The following is a 12,608-nucleotide window of genomic DNA, read 5'->3' as shown; positions in this document are numbered from 1 at the left end:
GTATGACTGTTTTGTTTATTTACCCCACCATGTAGGCAGCCATACTCCATTTACGAGGGTGGGCATCCATGATGTGTTCTTGTTTCCAGAAACCACTGAACGTTGACATGGATTACAGGATCTTTAACATGGGAATCTGATCTTTTGTGCTCTTATACACACAAATGGGGTTCAGGCACTTGTAGTTCAAATATGTTTCTCCCAGACTTGCTGTTACTCAGTTGTGTGAAATGGAGATTGTATAGTTTGTGTTCATTATGCAATAATTTAAAAGGAAAAAAAATCAGATCTGCATATTACTTTACTAGGTCTCACTGTTCATATGAATTAAAAAGTGATGTTAGAGGTCGGTATTCCAGGGTTCGGAAGTCCAATGTTTCCTACAAAGGGTTCAACCAGTTTCCTCAGGAGTCTGAAGTGAGAGATCTCAAGTTGTATGTTGGTAAGTGTGGATATTCTCCACAGTTTATGTCCCTGTCTCTCTCCCCTTCTGCCTCTCTCTCTCTTTCTCTCTCTCTCTTCTGTCTCCAGACGTACTGTCTTCTATTCTGGCTTTGGCTAACAGAAATATTTGTGGCAATTACAATTTACATCCATCCAAATTTTATGGACTGTAGATGTATCAGAAATACATGAGCTTTGTTCTAGTTTGTTATTCAGCCAGGCCAGCATGAATATTATGAAGTGGTAAACCAAGAATGAAAACAAACATGCATCAGTTTCACATGCTCATTCATGACTCGCAGATGTGAAAATAATCCATTACGGTAATGTTACTCCACACAATTTGGCTGGCATGTGACAGCAGACACATCTGAGTTCTCCCCTTACTACCCTTGTTCACTCTGACTTAAGTCAAGGACTGTGGTGTGGTGAATGTGACACAGAACACCAGTAGACAGCATCATCACTCCTACTGATGACCCCAATTCATGTGCGTGCATACGCTTACACACTCATTTGCACACACATACACTTGCACACTCAAACATGCGTGCGCGCGCATACACGCAGAGAAGGGTTTGTGGCAGAGAGAGGGTATGTGGCGGAGTGTCAGTTATTTTTGTGGACTAGGAGTGCCTGGTCCAGGATTGTTTGGGCCAGTATTCTTTCTGTGCCTTGTGAATTCCAGGTATCTGCTTTTCTTCAAGCCAGTGTTAGGAAACTGACTTTGTTTTGTGGAACAGATTCTATGCATCTGATCAGTTGGAAATAGTCGGTATTGTCAGCACAATGGATTGTTTGGCATTGCCTATAATATCACATCAGCATGCAGTTTTTGTAGAAATGCAGCAACAAGAGTGGAAAAGTGATTGTCCCTGCTCCTTCCCATGGTAACTCTTCCCACTCTCAAAAGATTTGTTCCTGATAAAACTTGTCCTTCCTCTTTTACTTGTTTTTGTAGTATACTTTTACTCCTTTTGCAGATCGAAAGTATGAAACTGTTGTGCTGCCAATCTTCGGGGTACCAACGCCATTTCATATCTCAACCATCAAGGTAAAAATACTGTGACTTTGATGAATCGTGTTCTGTGTGTGATGATGCTTTTGTTTTCAGGAAGGTTGGGGGAAGGAGTGGGGGTTTAGTATTGCAAATACGAGGATGGTCATTGACAGCTATTTCCTTGTGGATTGATAAAAGTGTTTTCGAACTGAATAATTCTTGAAGAGATGTTGTGTTGTGAACTGCTGGCATTCGGAATGCAGTGTATTATTAGGGGGTGTGGGGGTGTATGTGTGTGCTTGTAAAATTGATGCTGTCCATATTAATGCTTGGTTGTCTTCCTGGAAACCAAGTTTCGCTTGTGGACAACAGAAAATTAGTTTTCATAGTGTTAGCTTTTTCACTGCTCTTGGAGAAGCTTGTCCTGTGAAAGCTACACTGATATGCAAGTTGAGGATGGGCTACTTCTTGATGAGGGTACCTAACAAGAGGGAAAAACATTCAGTTGCATTTGGGAATTGACTTTTTTGAGTTGGAGAAAGGATATTGTTTTTTGTTTTTTTTCAGCCTGTTGTCAGTGCACTTGAATTATTGGAAAAGCATAATATACGAGTTTAGAAAGTAATGCAGAAATAATCTTTAGGAGATAGAGTTATTGCTTTCATAGTAGTTTTAATTGCTACCAGTTATTCAAATGACTTCACATCATTTTCAGCCAGTCATTGCCTTTCCCATCTTAAACCATGTGCATTTCTGCTTTTCTTCATTCCATAATCGAGCTACAGACTGAACATGGGAAAAGTTGTTGTCTCTTACGAGTTACAGTATTACCATTTGGCGCACATCAGTCATTAAGAGCAAACTGTCCATATTAATGCTTGGTGATTGGATGATAATGACCAAGTTTCGCTTGTGGACAAGAGAAAGTGTTTTTGTGACCTGACTTCTCTGCTTTGTATGTGGAGAAGTTAAAATTTCACTGAAAGCTACACTGGATGAAGGAAATATATATGATAATCAGACTGACACCCCCCTGTCCCCTCCTCCCCACCTACCCCAGTCCTTGATTGTAATATTTTCAGAGGACTTTGGCCCTGACTCCAAGTAATGTTGACAACAGTATATAAAATCCAGTGCATTCTTTTGGCTTGAGGAACAAGGTGGCAGAGTGGTTAAGACGCTTATCTCTGAATACATTATCCGTGGGGGTCTGGGTTCAAATCTTGCTCTGGCCTTTTCTCCCAAGTTTGGCTAGAAAGTCAAACTGAGCATCTAGTCTTTCGGATGAGACGATAAACTGAGGTCCCGTGTGCTGCACACACTTGGCGCACTGAAAAAGTGCTAATAGCAACAAATTATTGTCCTCTGGCAAAATTCTGTAAAAGAAATCCACTGATTGATAGGTACACAAATATATATGTGCATGCACTCAAGGCCTGTCTTTGAGTGTTGGTTATGCTGCTGTCAGGCATCTGCCTAGCAGAAGTGGTGAAGCGTATTTGTATTTCTTTTTATAACAACAGATTTCTGTGTGGGAAATTCGGCCTGCTCTCCCCAGGGAGAGCGCATCGCTACACTACAGCGTATATTAATTTGTCCGAACGCAGTAATGCCTTGAATAACTTAAACTGATTTCTTTTAGCCTGATCCTTTGCCTTTTATGGACCAAGTTAACATGGTAATAATCCACCCCTCTACAAACTTTCAAATAAATATTCTAGTCATTCATGTGTCTTTGTATGATACAAATGACATATTTATGTTTGTTGTTGTTGGGTTTTTTTGTTGTTGTTTTTTTTAATGTGTGCTTGGTTGGGGCCACAGCAGTATTTTGATCAGCCATAACTCATGATCAGTTACAGAGACCTGACTAAATTATGAGCACCACATGTCCATATTAATGCTTGGCTATTGAACAGTAGTAACCAAGTTTCGCTTGTGGACAAGAGGAATGGCTTTCATGACGCTGGCTTCTCTTTGCATCTGGAGAAGTTTAGTTCAATGAATGCTACATCTGTTCTTACAACAAGCCCAAACTCCAGCTGGCATTTTTACAATAACACACTAGTCACAGATACTTAACAATTACTCATCAGTGCTTACCATAGTTTCAGTGTGTGACATTTAAATGGCCATTATATAGAGGCTTTACTGTATTAACAGTGGGCACATATCAAGTCATCAACACCATGTCCATATTTTTCTTAGAGTTTGCTAAAGCATGCCAGTCCTGATACTATTGGGGGTAACATTTTCACAGTTGGTTACTGACTTATGACAATATTGATAATAAGCATGGCATGTCCATATTAATGCTTGGCTAATGAACTGTAGAGACCAAGTTTCGCTTGTGGACAAGAGAAATGCTTTCATGATGCTGGCTTCTCTGCATTGCATTTGGAGAAGTGAAAGTTTATTGAACGCTACATCTGTTCTCCTTTTAACTAGTGTGAATTTAGTAAGCATTTAACACATACTTCAAAGTTCACAATGACTCACCGGTACTAACCAGGAATTTTGTGTGTTACAGTTTAAAGATCATTTCTTAGATTCTCTACTGTATTATCAAGAGGCAAATGATAATCATGAAACGTGTCCATATTAATGCTTGATTATGAAACAGCAGTGATCAAGTTTCGCTTGTGGACTAGAAAAAGGGCTTTCATGATGCTGGCTTCTCTGTATTGCATCTAGAGAAGTTTGGTTCATTGAACGCTACAGTTGTTCTCCTTATAACAAGCTCTCACTCTTGTGAGCTGATGAGGGATTTTGACTTTGACACAGACAGTTTAGAGGTCATTTCATAGAGGTTTCGCTGTATGAACAGTTGGCAGATGCTAATCAAATGCGTGTCCATATTAATGCTTGGTTATTAAACAGTAGTGATCAAGTTTCACTTGAGGACAAGAGAAAGGGCTGTGGTTCTCTTGGGTTCTCTGTTACATCTAGAGAAATGCTAAAATGAACAGTCAATTAGACATACTTTATGATGACTCACCAGTGTTTTTTTTTTGGGGGGGGGGGGCAGGGGGCGGTAAACACATTTAACTGCTTTTTGTTGGACAAATGCTTATCAGCTGCATGTCCATATTAATGCTTGGTCATTGAATAGTAGTGACCAAGTTTCGCTTGTGGACAAAAGAAAGGGCTTTAGTGATGCTGACTTCTGCATCTGGAGAAGTGAAAGTTCACAGAAAGCTACACTGGGTGAAGGAAATACTTTTGGTAATACTATATGGTGGGCACAATAATCGAGTGGTTAAAGCGTTGGACTTTCAATTTGAGGGTCCCGAGTTCAAATCTTGGTAATGGTGCCTGGTGGGTAAAGGGTGGAGATTTTTCCGATCTCCCAGGTCAACATATGTGCAGACCTGCTTGTGCCTGAACCCCCTTCATGTGTATACGCAAGCAAAAAATCAAATATGCACATTAAAGATCATGTAGTCCATGTCAGCGTTCGGTGGGTTATGGAAACAAGAACATACCCAGCATGCACATCCCTGGAAACGGAGTATGGCTGCCTACATGGCGGGGTAAAAACGGTCATACAGGCAAAAGCCCCCTCGTGGACATTTGAGTGAACATAGGAGTTGCAGCACCCGAACGAAGAAGGTATTACTATTACCACACACAAAGGAAGAAAATAAAATCTCATTTAGGGATTGGGAGAGGATGCTTTCCACATGCTTTCCTCGGTTTTGTGACCACTGTTTGACTTTGTTGGTAAAATGAATATCCCAGAAAATCAAGAGAGAAAGAAACAGCAAATTTACATGCAGAACCTGTTTTTGCATGTTTGTTCAGCTTGGGGTTTCATCTCTTTTCAGACGAAATAAACTATATATATATATATATATATATATATAGCATATGGAAGCACAACATCGCAAATATTCAGTTTTGAAAGCAACTTGGTTGAAGAAAATCATTGGAGAGTCATGCAGATGCCCATATAATCAATCTGCTAGTGTTACTGAGCAGTGCATGTCTACTGTGTCCAGTGTGTAGTCTTGAAATTCACTTCATGTTACGGATCAGCCATGTTAGTAGTGGAATAACTTGTGGCTAGAGGTGTTTCCCATTGTCTGTACTGGTCTTATTTTTTATATATTTTGTGTACTGTGCTTCAGAAAGAAGTGATAGTCATGTTCATTGTGACACATTTATCATTTTCATTGTGTGTGTATGTGTTATTTTTGTGTACTGTGCTTCATAATGAAGTGATAGTATGTTCATTGTGACAGTTATTGTGGTGTATGTGTTATACTCTGCTTCAGAATGAAGTGATAGTGTGTGTGTGTGTGTGTGTGTGTGTGTGTTATTTTTGTGTACTGTGCTTCAAAATGAAGTGATAGTATATTCATTGTGACACAGCTATCATTTTGTGTTTGTGTGTATGTTATTTTTGTGTTCTGTGCTTCAGAATGAAGTGATAGTCCTGTTCATTGTGACAGTTATTGTGGTGTTTGTGTGTGTTATTCTTGTGTACTGTGCTTCAGAATGAAGTGATAGTCATGTTTATTCTGACAGTTATCATTGTGGTGTATGTGTTATTTTTGTGTACTGTGCTTAAGAATAAAGTGATAGTCATGTTCATTGTGACACAGTTATTGTTGTGGTTTGTGTGTGTGTGTTATTTTTGTGTACTGTGCTTCAGAATGAAATGATAGTCATGTTCATTGTGATACAATTGTCATTGTGGATGTGTGTTACACTGTGCTTCACAATGATGTGATAGCCATGTTCATTGTGACACAGTTATCATTGTGTGTGTGTGTTATTTTTGTGTACTGTGCTTCAGAATGAAGTGATAGTCGTGTTCATTGTGACACAATTGTTGTTTGTGTGTGTGTGTGTGTTATACTGTGTTTCAGAATGATGTGATAGTGATGTTCATTGTGACACAGTAATCATTGTGGTGTGTGTGTGTGATCAGAACATCAGCCAGTCTGTGGAGGGGGACTACACCTACCTGCGTATCAACTTCTTCCATCCTGGGGCCACCCTGGGCAAGGCTGATGGAAACACCTACCCTAACGCTGATCTCCACTTCTTGAAGGAATGGTAGAGGAAATTATACTGGTTTTATAGTTTTTATGCTCATAGGTTTTTGTTATTGTTGTTTCTTTTCACAGTTGCACAGAAAAGTTTTAGCTGTGGGGTGAAGTTGTGTGTCTTTATTTTTGAATGTGTCTCCGTTTGATGGGGTGAGACGGCTTATGGTTATGGTAGTTGTGGAAGAGAAACAGGAGATAGAATTTAGTTCTTGTATTTTGAAGTGATGTTGTTGCTTGAGATTTTTTATTGTTACATAAAGATTTACGCTGTTGATCTCAAGGACATCAAGAATGATACCTTTTTGTTATCTTGTTTGTGTTGGTTTTTTTAAAAAGATGAGGAGTTCACTCAAACTTTGACAAGAAAGATCTGAGCAAATCCAACTTGGATACACATGAAGTAGATAAGGAAAATGTGCCACTTTATAGGGACAGAGAGTGCACAGTGGCCTTATGTTGTTGCAGCACATACCGCAGCTCCAATACTAAAGAGCCCGGTGAGATTTCCACACCTTCTTCAAACCTCAACACCGCCTTCCGTCTCATCAAAGAAGTACAGAAGAAGTTCAAAACCAGAGAGGCGGAGGAGAGAGAAAAGGAGGTAAGCAGTTGCTGTTACTGTTGAATGAATGGTTTGCTGTGAAACTGCATTCATGTTCTTGTGGGGTTTTTTGTGGTGGAAGATCAGAATTAGTGTAGGTCAATCAAGTCAGCTCAGATCGGTTATAAGAAATAATTTTCTTTTCCCAGTCAACTGGACTCATGTGCTTGACATTTATGGTCAAGTAGTGTGTGTTTGTGTGTGAGTGGTGAAATTGAACTTTGTATAAATTGATATCGCTCTCCAGCATTTGAACATTTTTTTTCATCTTTTCAACTTTTTCCTCTGTTTGTGAACAGGGCATTGTGAAGCAAGACACCCTGATTGTCAACCCCAACAGAGGTAACCCCAAGCTGAAGGATCTGTACATACGACCCAACATCGTGTCCAAACGTATCTCGGGTACTCTGGAAGCTCACACAAATGGTAAATGTCTTTATTTTATTCTTTCTTCTTCATCAGGTATTTCGTTGTGAGTCCTCTGTGAAAAAAAAAAAGAAGATATTTCGGTTGGAAGATTAGCACCATTTTGAAGCTTTACTTACACACAAAAAACACACAATAAACTTCTCAGTTAAAAAACAACTTTCTGTGAGGAGGTAGTGCTTATATTTGAATCTCTTTTTCTTCCGTATACTTTACTTTGTGTGTGTGTGGGACTCAGTATATCTGTGTGTGATAGTGCAGATCAAAATGACACATTGTGATGGTATGTTAGTGATGGGTGCAGATCAGAATGACACGGTGTGATGGTATGTATGTGATGAGTGCAGATCAAAATGACACGATGTGATGATATATATGTGATGAATGCAGATCAAAATGACAAGGTGTGATGGTATGTTTGTGATGAGTTCAGATCAAAATGACACGATGTGATGGTATGTGTGTGATCGGTGCAAATCAAAATAACACGGTGTGATGGTATGTATGTGATGAGTGCAGATCAAAATGACACGGTGTAATGGTATGTGTGTGATGGGTGCAAATCAAAATAACACGGTGTGATGGTATGTTTGTGATGGGTGCAGATTAAAACAACACGTGATGATTATGTGATGGGTGCAGATCAAAACGACATGTTGTGATGGTGTGTTTCAGGGTTCCGCTTCACGTCTGTGCGAGGAGACAAAGTGGACATCCTGTACAACAACATCAAGCATGCTTTCTTCCAGCCCTGTGACGGGGAGATGATTATCCTGCTTCACTTCAACCTCAAGGTGAGCACACCTGTGGAAAGCCTGTTTCCTTTGTGACACAGGGAAATGCATGTGTTATACACCTTGATATAATTCAGCTGTAACTCCTGGATGAACACGCCTGTGGAAATCCTGTTTCCTGTGTAATTGAGAGGGAATGTGTGTGTTGTACACCTTGATATAATTCAGCTGTAACTCCTGGATGAACACGCCTGTGGAAATCCTGTTTCCTGTGTAATTGAGAGGGAATGTGTGTGTTGTACACCTTGATATAATTCAGCTGTAACTCCTGGATGAACACGCCTGTGGAAATCCTGTTTCCTGTGTAATTGAGAGGGAATGTGTGTGTTGTACATCTTGATATAATTCAGCTGTAACTCCTGGATGAACACGCCTGTGGAAATCCTGTTTCCTGTGTAATTGAGAGGGAATGTGTGTGTTGTACACCTTGATATAATTCAGCTGTAACTGCAAGATGAACACATCTGTGCTAAAACCTGATTGATGTGTGACATAGATGAAATGTGTGTGTGTTGTAAACTGTGGTAAATTCAGCTGTGTTCTGTAGATCAATACTTCTAATGGCTGAAGGATGAATAAGAACTTTGTGGACAGTTCTCTGACTTGAGTAATGGATTGAGCGAGATCCACCAGTCAGACTGAAAATCAAATCAAGTGCAGCTTTTGTCAGTTTTGTCTTGACACTTGAGCAGACTTTAATGAAAAGTGAATGGTACAGTGTTGAAGAGGTAAACAAATTGTCAACTGATTTCCTTACAAGGAAATGTGGATTTTGTGCTCTGCAGGTATGTGACACACAGGTTTATGTTGTTCCAGAACGCCATTTTGTTTGGCAAGAAGAAGCACATTGATGTCCAGTTCTACACAGAAGTGGGAGAGATCACCACTGACTTGGGCAAACATCAACACATGCACGACCGTGATGACCTGCATGCTGAACAGGTAAAGTGATGAGCTGGTTGAGCTTGATAGGTGTTATCAGTGTTATAATAATCGTGTGGAGTGGCTGATGAATGAATGTCATTTTAATATCCTTGCGCATCCTGAATTGTATTTGAAGTCAATAAAGTCTTGAGGTCTAAAACAGTATCATAACTCATTTTTTCTAATTTTTTCTGAACCCTCCTCCCCCCAATCCCAAAGAAAAAAGAGGAAAGAAAACAGCATATTATTCCCTCCCCACCCCCCACCCCCACCCCACCTCCCAAAAAAGAAAGAGATAACAGCATTTTAATCAAGTACATGTTTTGTGAAATGTCATGACAAAATATTCCCCATTTACTGATTTGTCTCAAAAGTTGCTGCTTCATGCAGTGGTTTTTTTTTTTTTCAGTTTCCCTTCAGCATTTCTTGCAGAAGAGAAGGGTTGGAAAGGGTTAAGTGTGGAATTGCATCATTATGGAGCTGGCAATCACTTGCCTGATGGGTTGTTCAGAAAGATGGGATATTGATACTGTGAACAAACAAAATGTTTCAGTTTGAAATGGCAACTCTTGTAAGCGTGAATAGATAACGCAAAAAGTTTCAGATGGAATTACCTTCTTGAAGGACTTCTGTCTTCAGTTCACCCCACCGTTCTGTATATGAATAATGTTTATACAGCAAATGTGGAATTCTACTTGCTGTTCACTTTTCCTTTTATCCCTAGTTACGTAAGTTTGAAAGCAACCATTCAGGCATGTGCTATGTGACTCACAAAAAACAAAACAAAAACAAGAAAAACTATGCATGATGAATATTTTGCATACTGATTTGATTCCAGGCCGAAAGAGAGCTGCGACAGAAGCTAAAGTCGGCCTTCAAGAGCTTCTGTGAGAAGGTGGAGAGCATCACGAAGAATGAAGTGGAGTTTGACCTTCCCTTCCGTGACCTGGGCTTCAACGGAGCTCCCTTCCGGTCCACTGTTCTGCTGCAGCCCACCAGTGGCTGTCTGGTCAACCTCACGGAATGGGTCAGTGACGTGCCATGGTGACTTGGGTTTGCCTTAACTTTTTCACCTCCAAGGCTCTGTGTGAAAAACACTCCCTAGCATTAAATATTATAGAAATGATGCTCTCAGTCACAGGCTCCAGTTCATTTCAAAACAGCACAGTGGACTTGTGCACTTCAAACATGATCTGGGGACAAAGGTTAGTCATTGTTCTGTTGGTGGGGAAACCGGCTGCAGTTGTTGAGCTTTGTTACAGTGTGAAAAATGGTCCTGTCAGCATGACCCCTCATTACCCAGCAATGTCGACAAAAGTCACCTATGGCGGTGCACTGTCTAGTCAACTACAGTCGCCTATGGAGGTGAAAGAATTAAAACAGGTGGAGAGTCAATCAGTGGCTTGTTTTTTTATCTGCGAGCACGCTGGTATGCTAGCGGTGAGAGAAAGAAATAGATAGGTAGAGAAATGGCCATGAGTCGGGAAGTGGAATGCTGTTTTACCTTGCCGCAAAGTTACTCTGGATGGTACCTCATCTTGACTAGTGAGATCCACGCTACTCTTGACATGAGGCGGAAGAAAGAAACGAACCTTCGTAGTGTGTCTCACAAGAACTTTGCCTAACTAGTGAGAAATAAAAATGTCTCAGGTTGAGTGCTGAAAAGTGCATACTGATCTATCCAGATCTCTGACTGTACCATGTGTTGTGTGATGTTTTGGTTTTGTTTTGTTTTTCCAGTTTGTAGCTATAATGTGATTTGGTTTTTGGAAGTCACATTGTCAAGAACAAGAATGAGTGTCAGGGTCACTTGAATTGAAAACTACACACTGTTTTTCTTCTGTCACAGGTTAAGTGGCATGTTACCAAAGTTTAAGAAAAAATTTTGTTGGGGATATACAAAAAAAAAAAGGAAGAATGAATGAATAAATTATTTTCACAATCAAAACTATTTGCCTATGGCCTTCAGCAGTGTGGTCATTCTGCTGATTGAACACAACAGCAGTAAAGGCAATGACAGTGATGTCACTGTGCCATAAGACTGCCTGTCACATTGCAGCAGTGCTAAAACAGCTCTCTATACTCTAATACTATAGATTGTATTAACACCTGACAAATCTAAGCATTTTGATGATCAGGATTTTTCTTATGTCAGGGTTGAAGATGGATAAATTTTATCTTTGAAAACCAAAGAGTTTTGTACCCTGTTTATGATGATTTTTGGAGACCAGCTAAATGAGGTGATTGTGTGTTGTGTGTTTGCGCACGCATGTGTGTGTGTGTGTGTGCAGCCTCCATTTGTGGTTTCTCTGGAGGAGGTGGAGCTGGTGCACTTTGAACGTGTGCAGTTCCAGCTGAAGAACTTTGACATCGTGTTCATCTTCAAGGACTACTCCCGCAAGGTGGCCATGATCAACTCTGTGCCCATGACCATGCTGGACCATGTCAAGGAGTGGCTCAAGTGAGTGGACACCCGCCTCCACTTTCTCTTTTTCATTTTTGTCTTGATGGTTATATGCCGCCTTTTTCATCGTCAGAGCGTAGTAATCTTTTGAGAGGCTGCGGCAGACCAATGTTGTTTGCTCTGCCGTCTGTTTCTCTCTTAACATTGACGTGACAAATCGTTAACGTCAATGACTGTGTACAAGAACACCGTCAACAATGTGAGTAGGCGAACAGATATTACACCCTGCCTCCACCATCAGTTTTCGTTTGCAGTGGTTTGCATTTGAAAGTACACAAAAACACAAAAATTGTTCACATTAAAAAATAATACCATTTGATGTGTAACATTGAGAAGAATGTCTTGACTAAGATGCCTCCTGAAAATTTTGAAGTGCTTGAACAAAAGAATATGAATTCTCTGAGACTTTTTGCACTGCAGTGTATGGCAAGTGAACATTGCTCTGGACAATAGGGATGGGGTGATAACCGATGTACTGAGATGTAGATTTTCACAACTCGGCTAGGGAATTTATAATAGGATGATCTCTCTCGGGTGTTCATATGACTGTTGCCACTTCCTCGTTTACATGTACCATTGTTTTGTCCTTTACATGTATCAGTGGTTTTGCTTGCTGGTTAGGCAATCATACTGTTTTGAGGTGTGTATATGTCTGTTTCCATAACGCTGACATGGTTCATAGGATTTTTAATGTGTGTACTTGATCTTCTGTATGTGCATACACATGAAGGGGATTGAGGACACCAATAGATCTGGAAAATCAGAAAAAAATAACATCTTTATGATATACTCATCGGGTGCAAATACTAGGACTGAACCCAGGACGATTAGAATGAAAGACCAGCACTCTCACCTTTTGGCTAATCAATAGTGATGGGATGATAATGTGTTAAAATTT

The 12,608-nt window shown here is 40.1% G+C and overlaps 1 protein-coding gene across 1 annotated transcript in view; it reads left to right on the top strand.

Moving 5' to 3' along the window:
• LOC143300124 (FACT complex subunit SPT16-like) overlaps positions 1-12,608 on the top strand; it is a 35,370-nt gene that overhangs the window by 13,398 nt on the left and 9,364 nt on the right. The window contains exons 13-21 of the mRNA XM_076613656.1: positions 360-442; positions 1,428-1,498; positions 6,381-6,508; positions 6,967-7,102; positions 7,402-7,528; positions 8,204-8,322; positions 9,139-9,264; positions 10,085-10,273; positions 11,538-11,707. Of these exons, the coding sequence (XP_076469771.1) occupies positions 360-442; positions 1,428-1,498; positions 6,381-6,508; positions 6,967-7,102; positions 7,402-7,528; positions 8,204-8,322; positions 9,139-9,264; positions 10,085-10,273; positions 11,538-11,707 (1,149 nt within the window). The remainder of the gene's footprint in view (positions 1-359; positions 443-1,427; positions 1,499-6,380; positions 6,509-6,966; positions 7,103-7,401; positions 7,529-8,203; positions 8,323-9,138; positions 9,265-10,084; positions 10,274-11,537; positions 11,708-12,608) is intronic.

This window comes from Babylonia areolata, chromosome 26 (assembly GCF_041734735.1).
Source record: "Babylonia areolata isolate BAREFJ2019XMU chromosome 26, ASM4173473v1, whole genome shotgun sequence".
Classification (NCBI taxonomy): Eukaryota; Metazoa; Mollusca; class Gastropoda; order Neogastropoda; family Buccinidae; genus Babylonia; species Babylonia areolata.
This window is presented reverse-complemented; position numbering and strand designations above follow the sequence as displayed.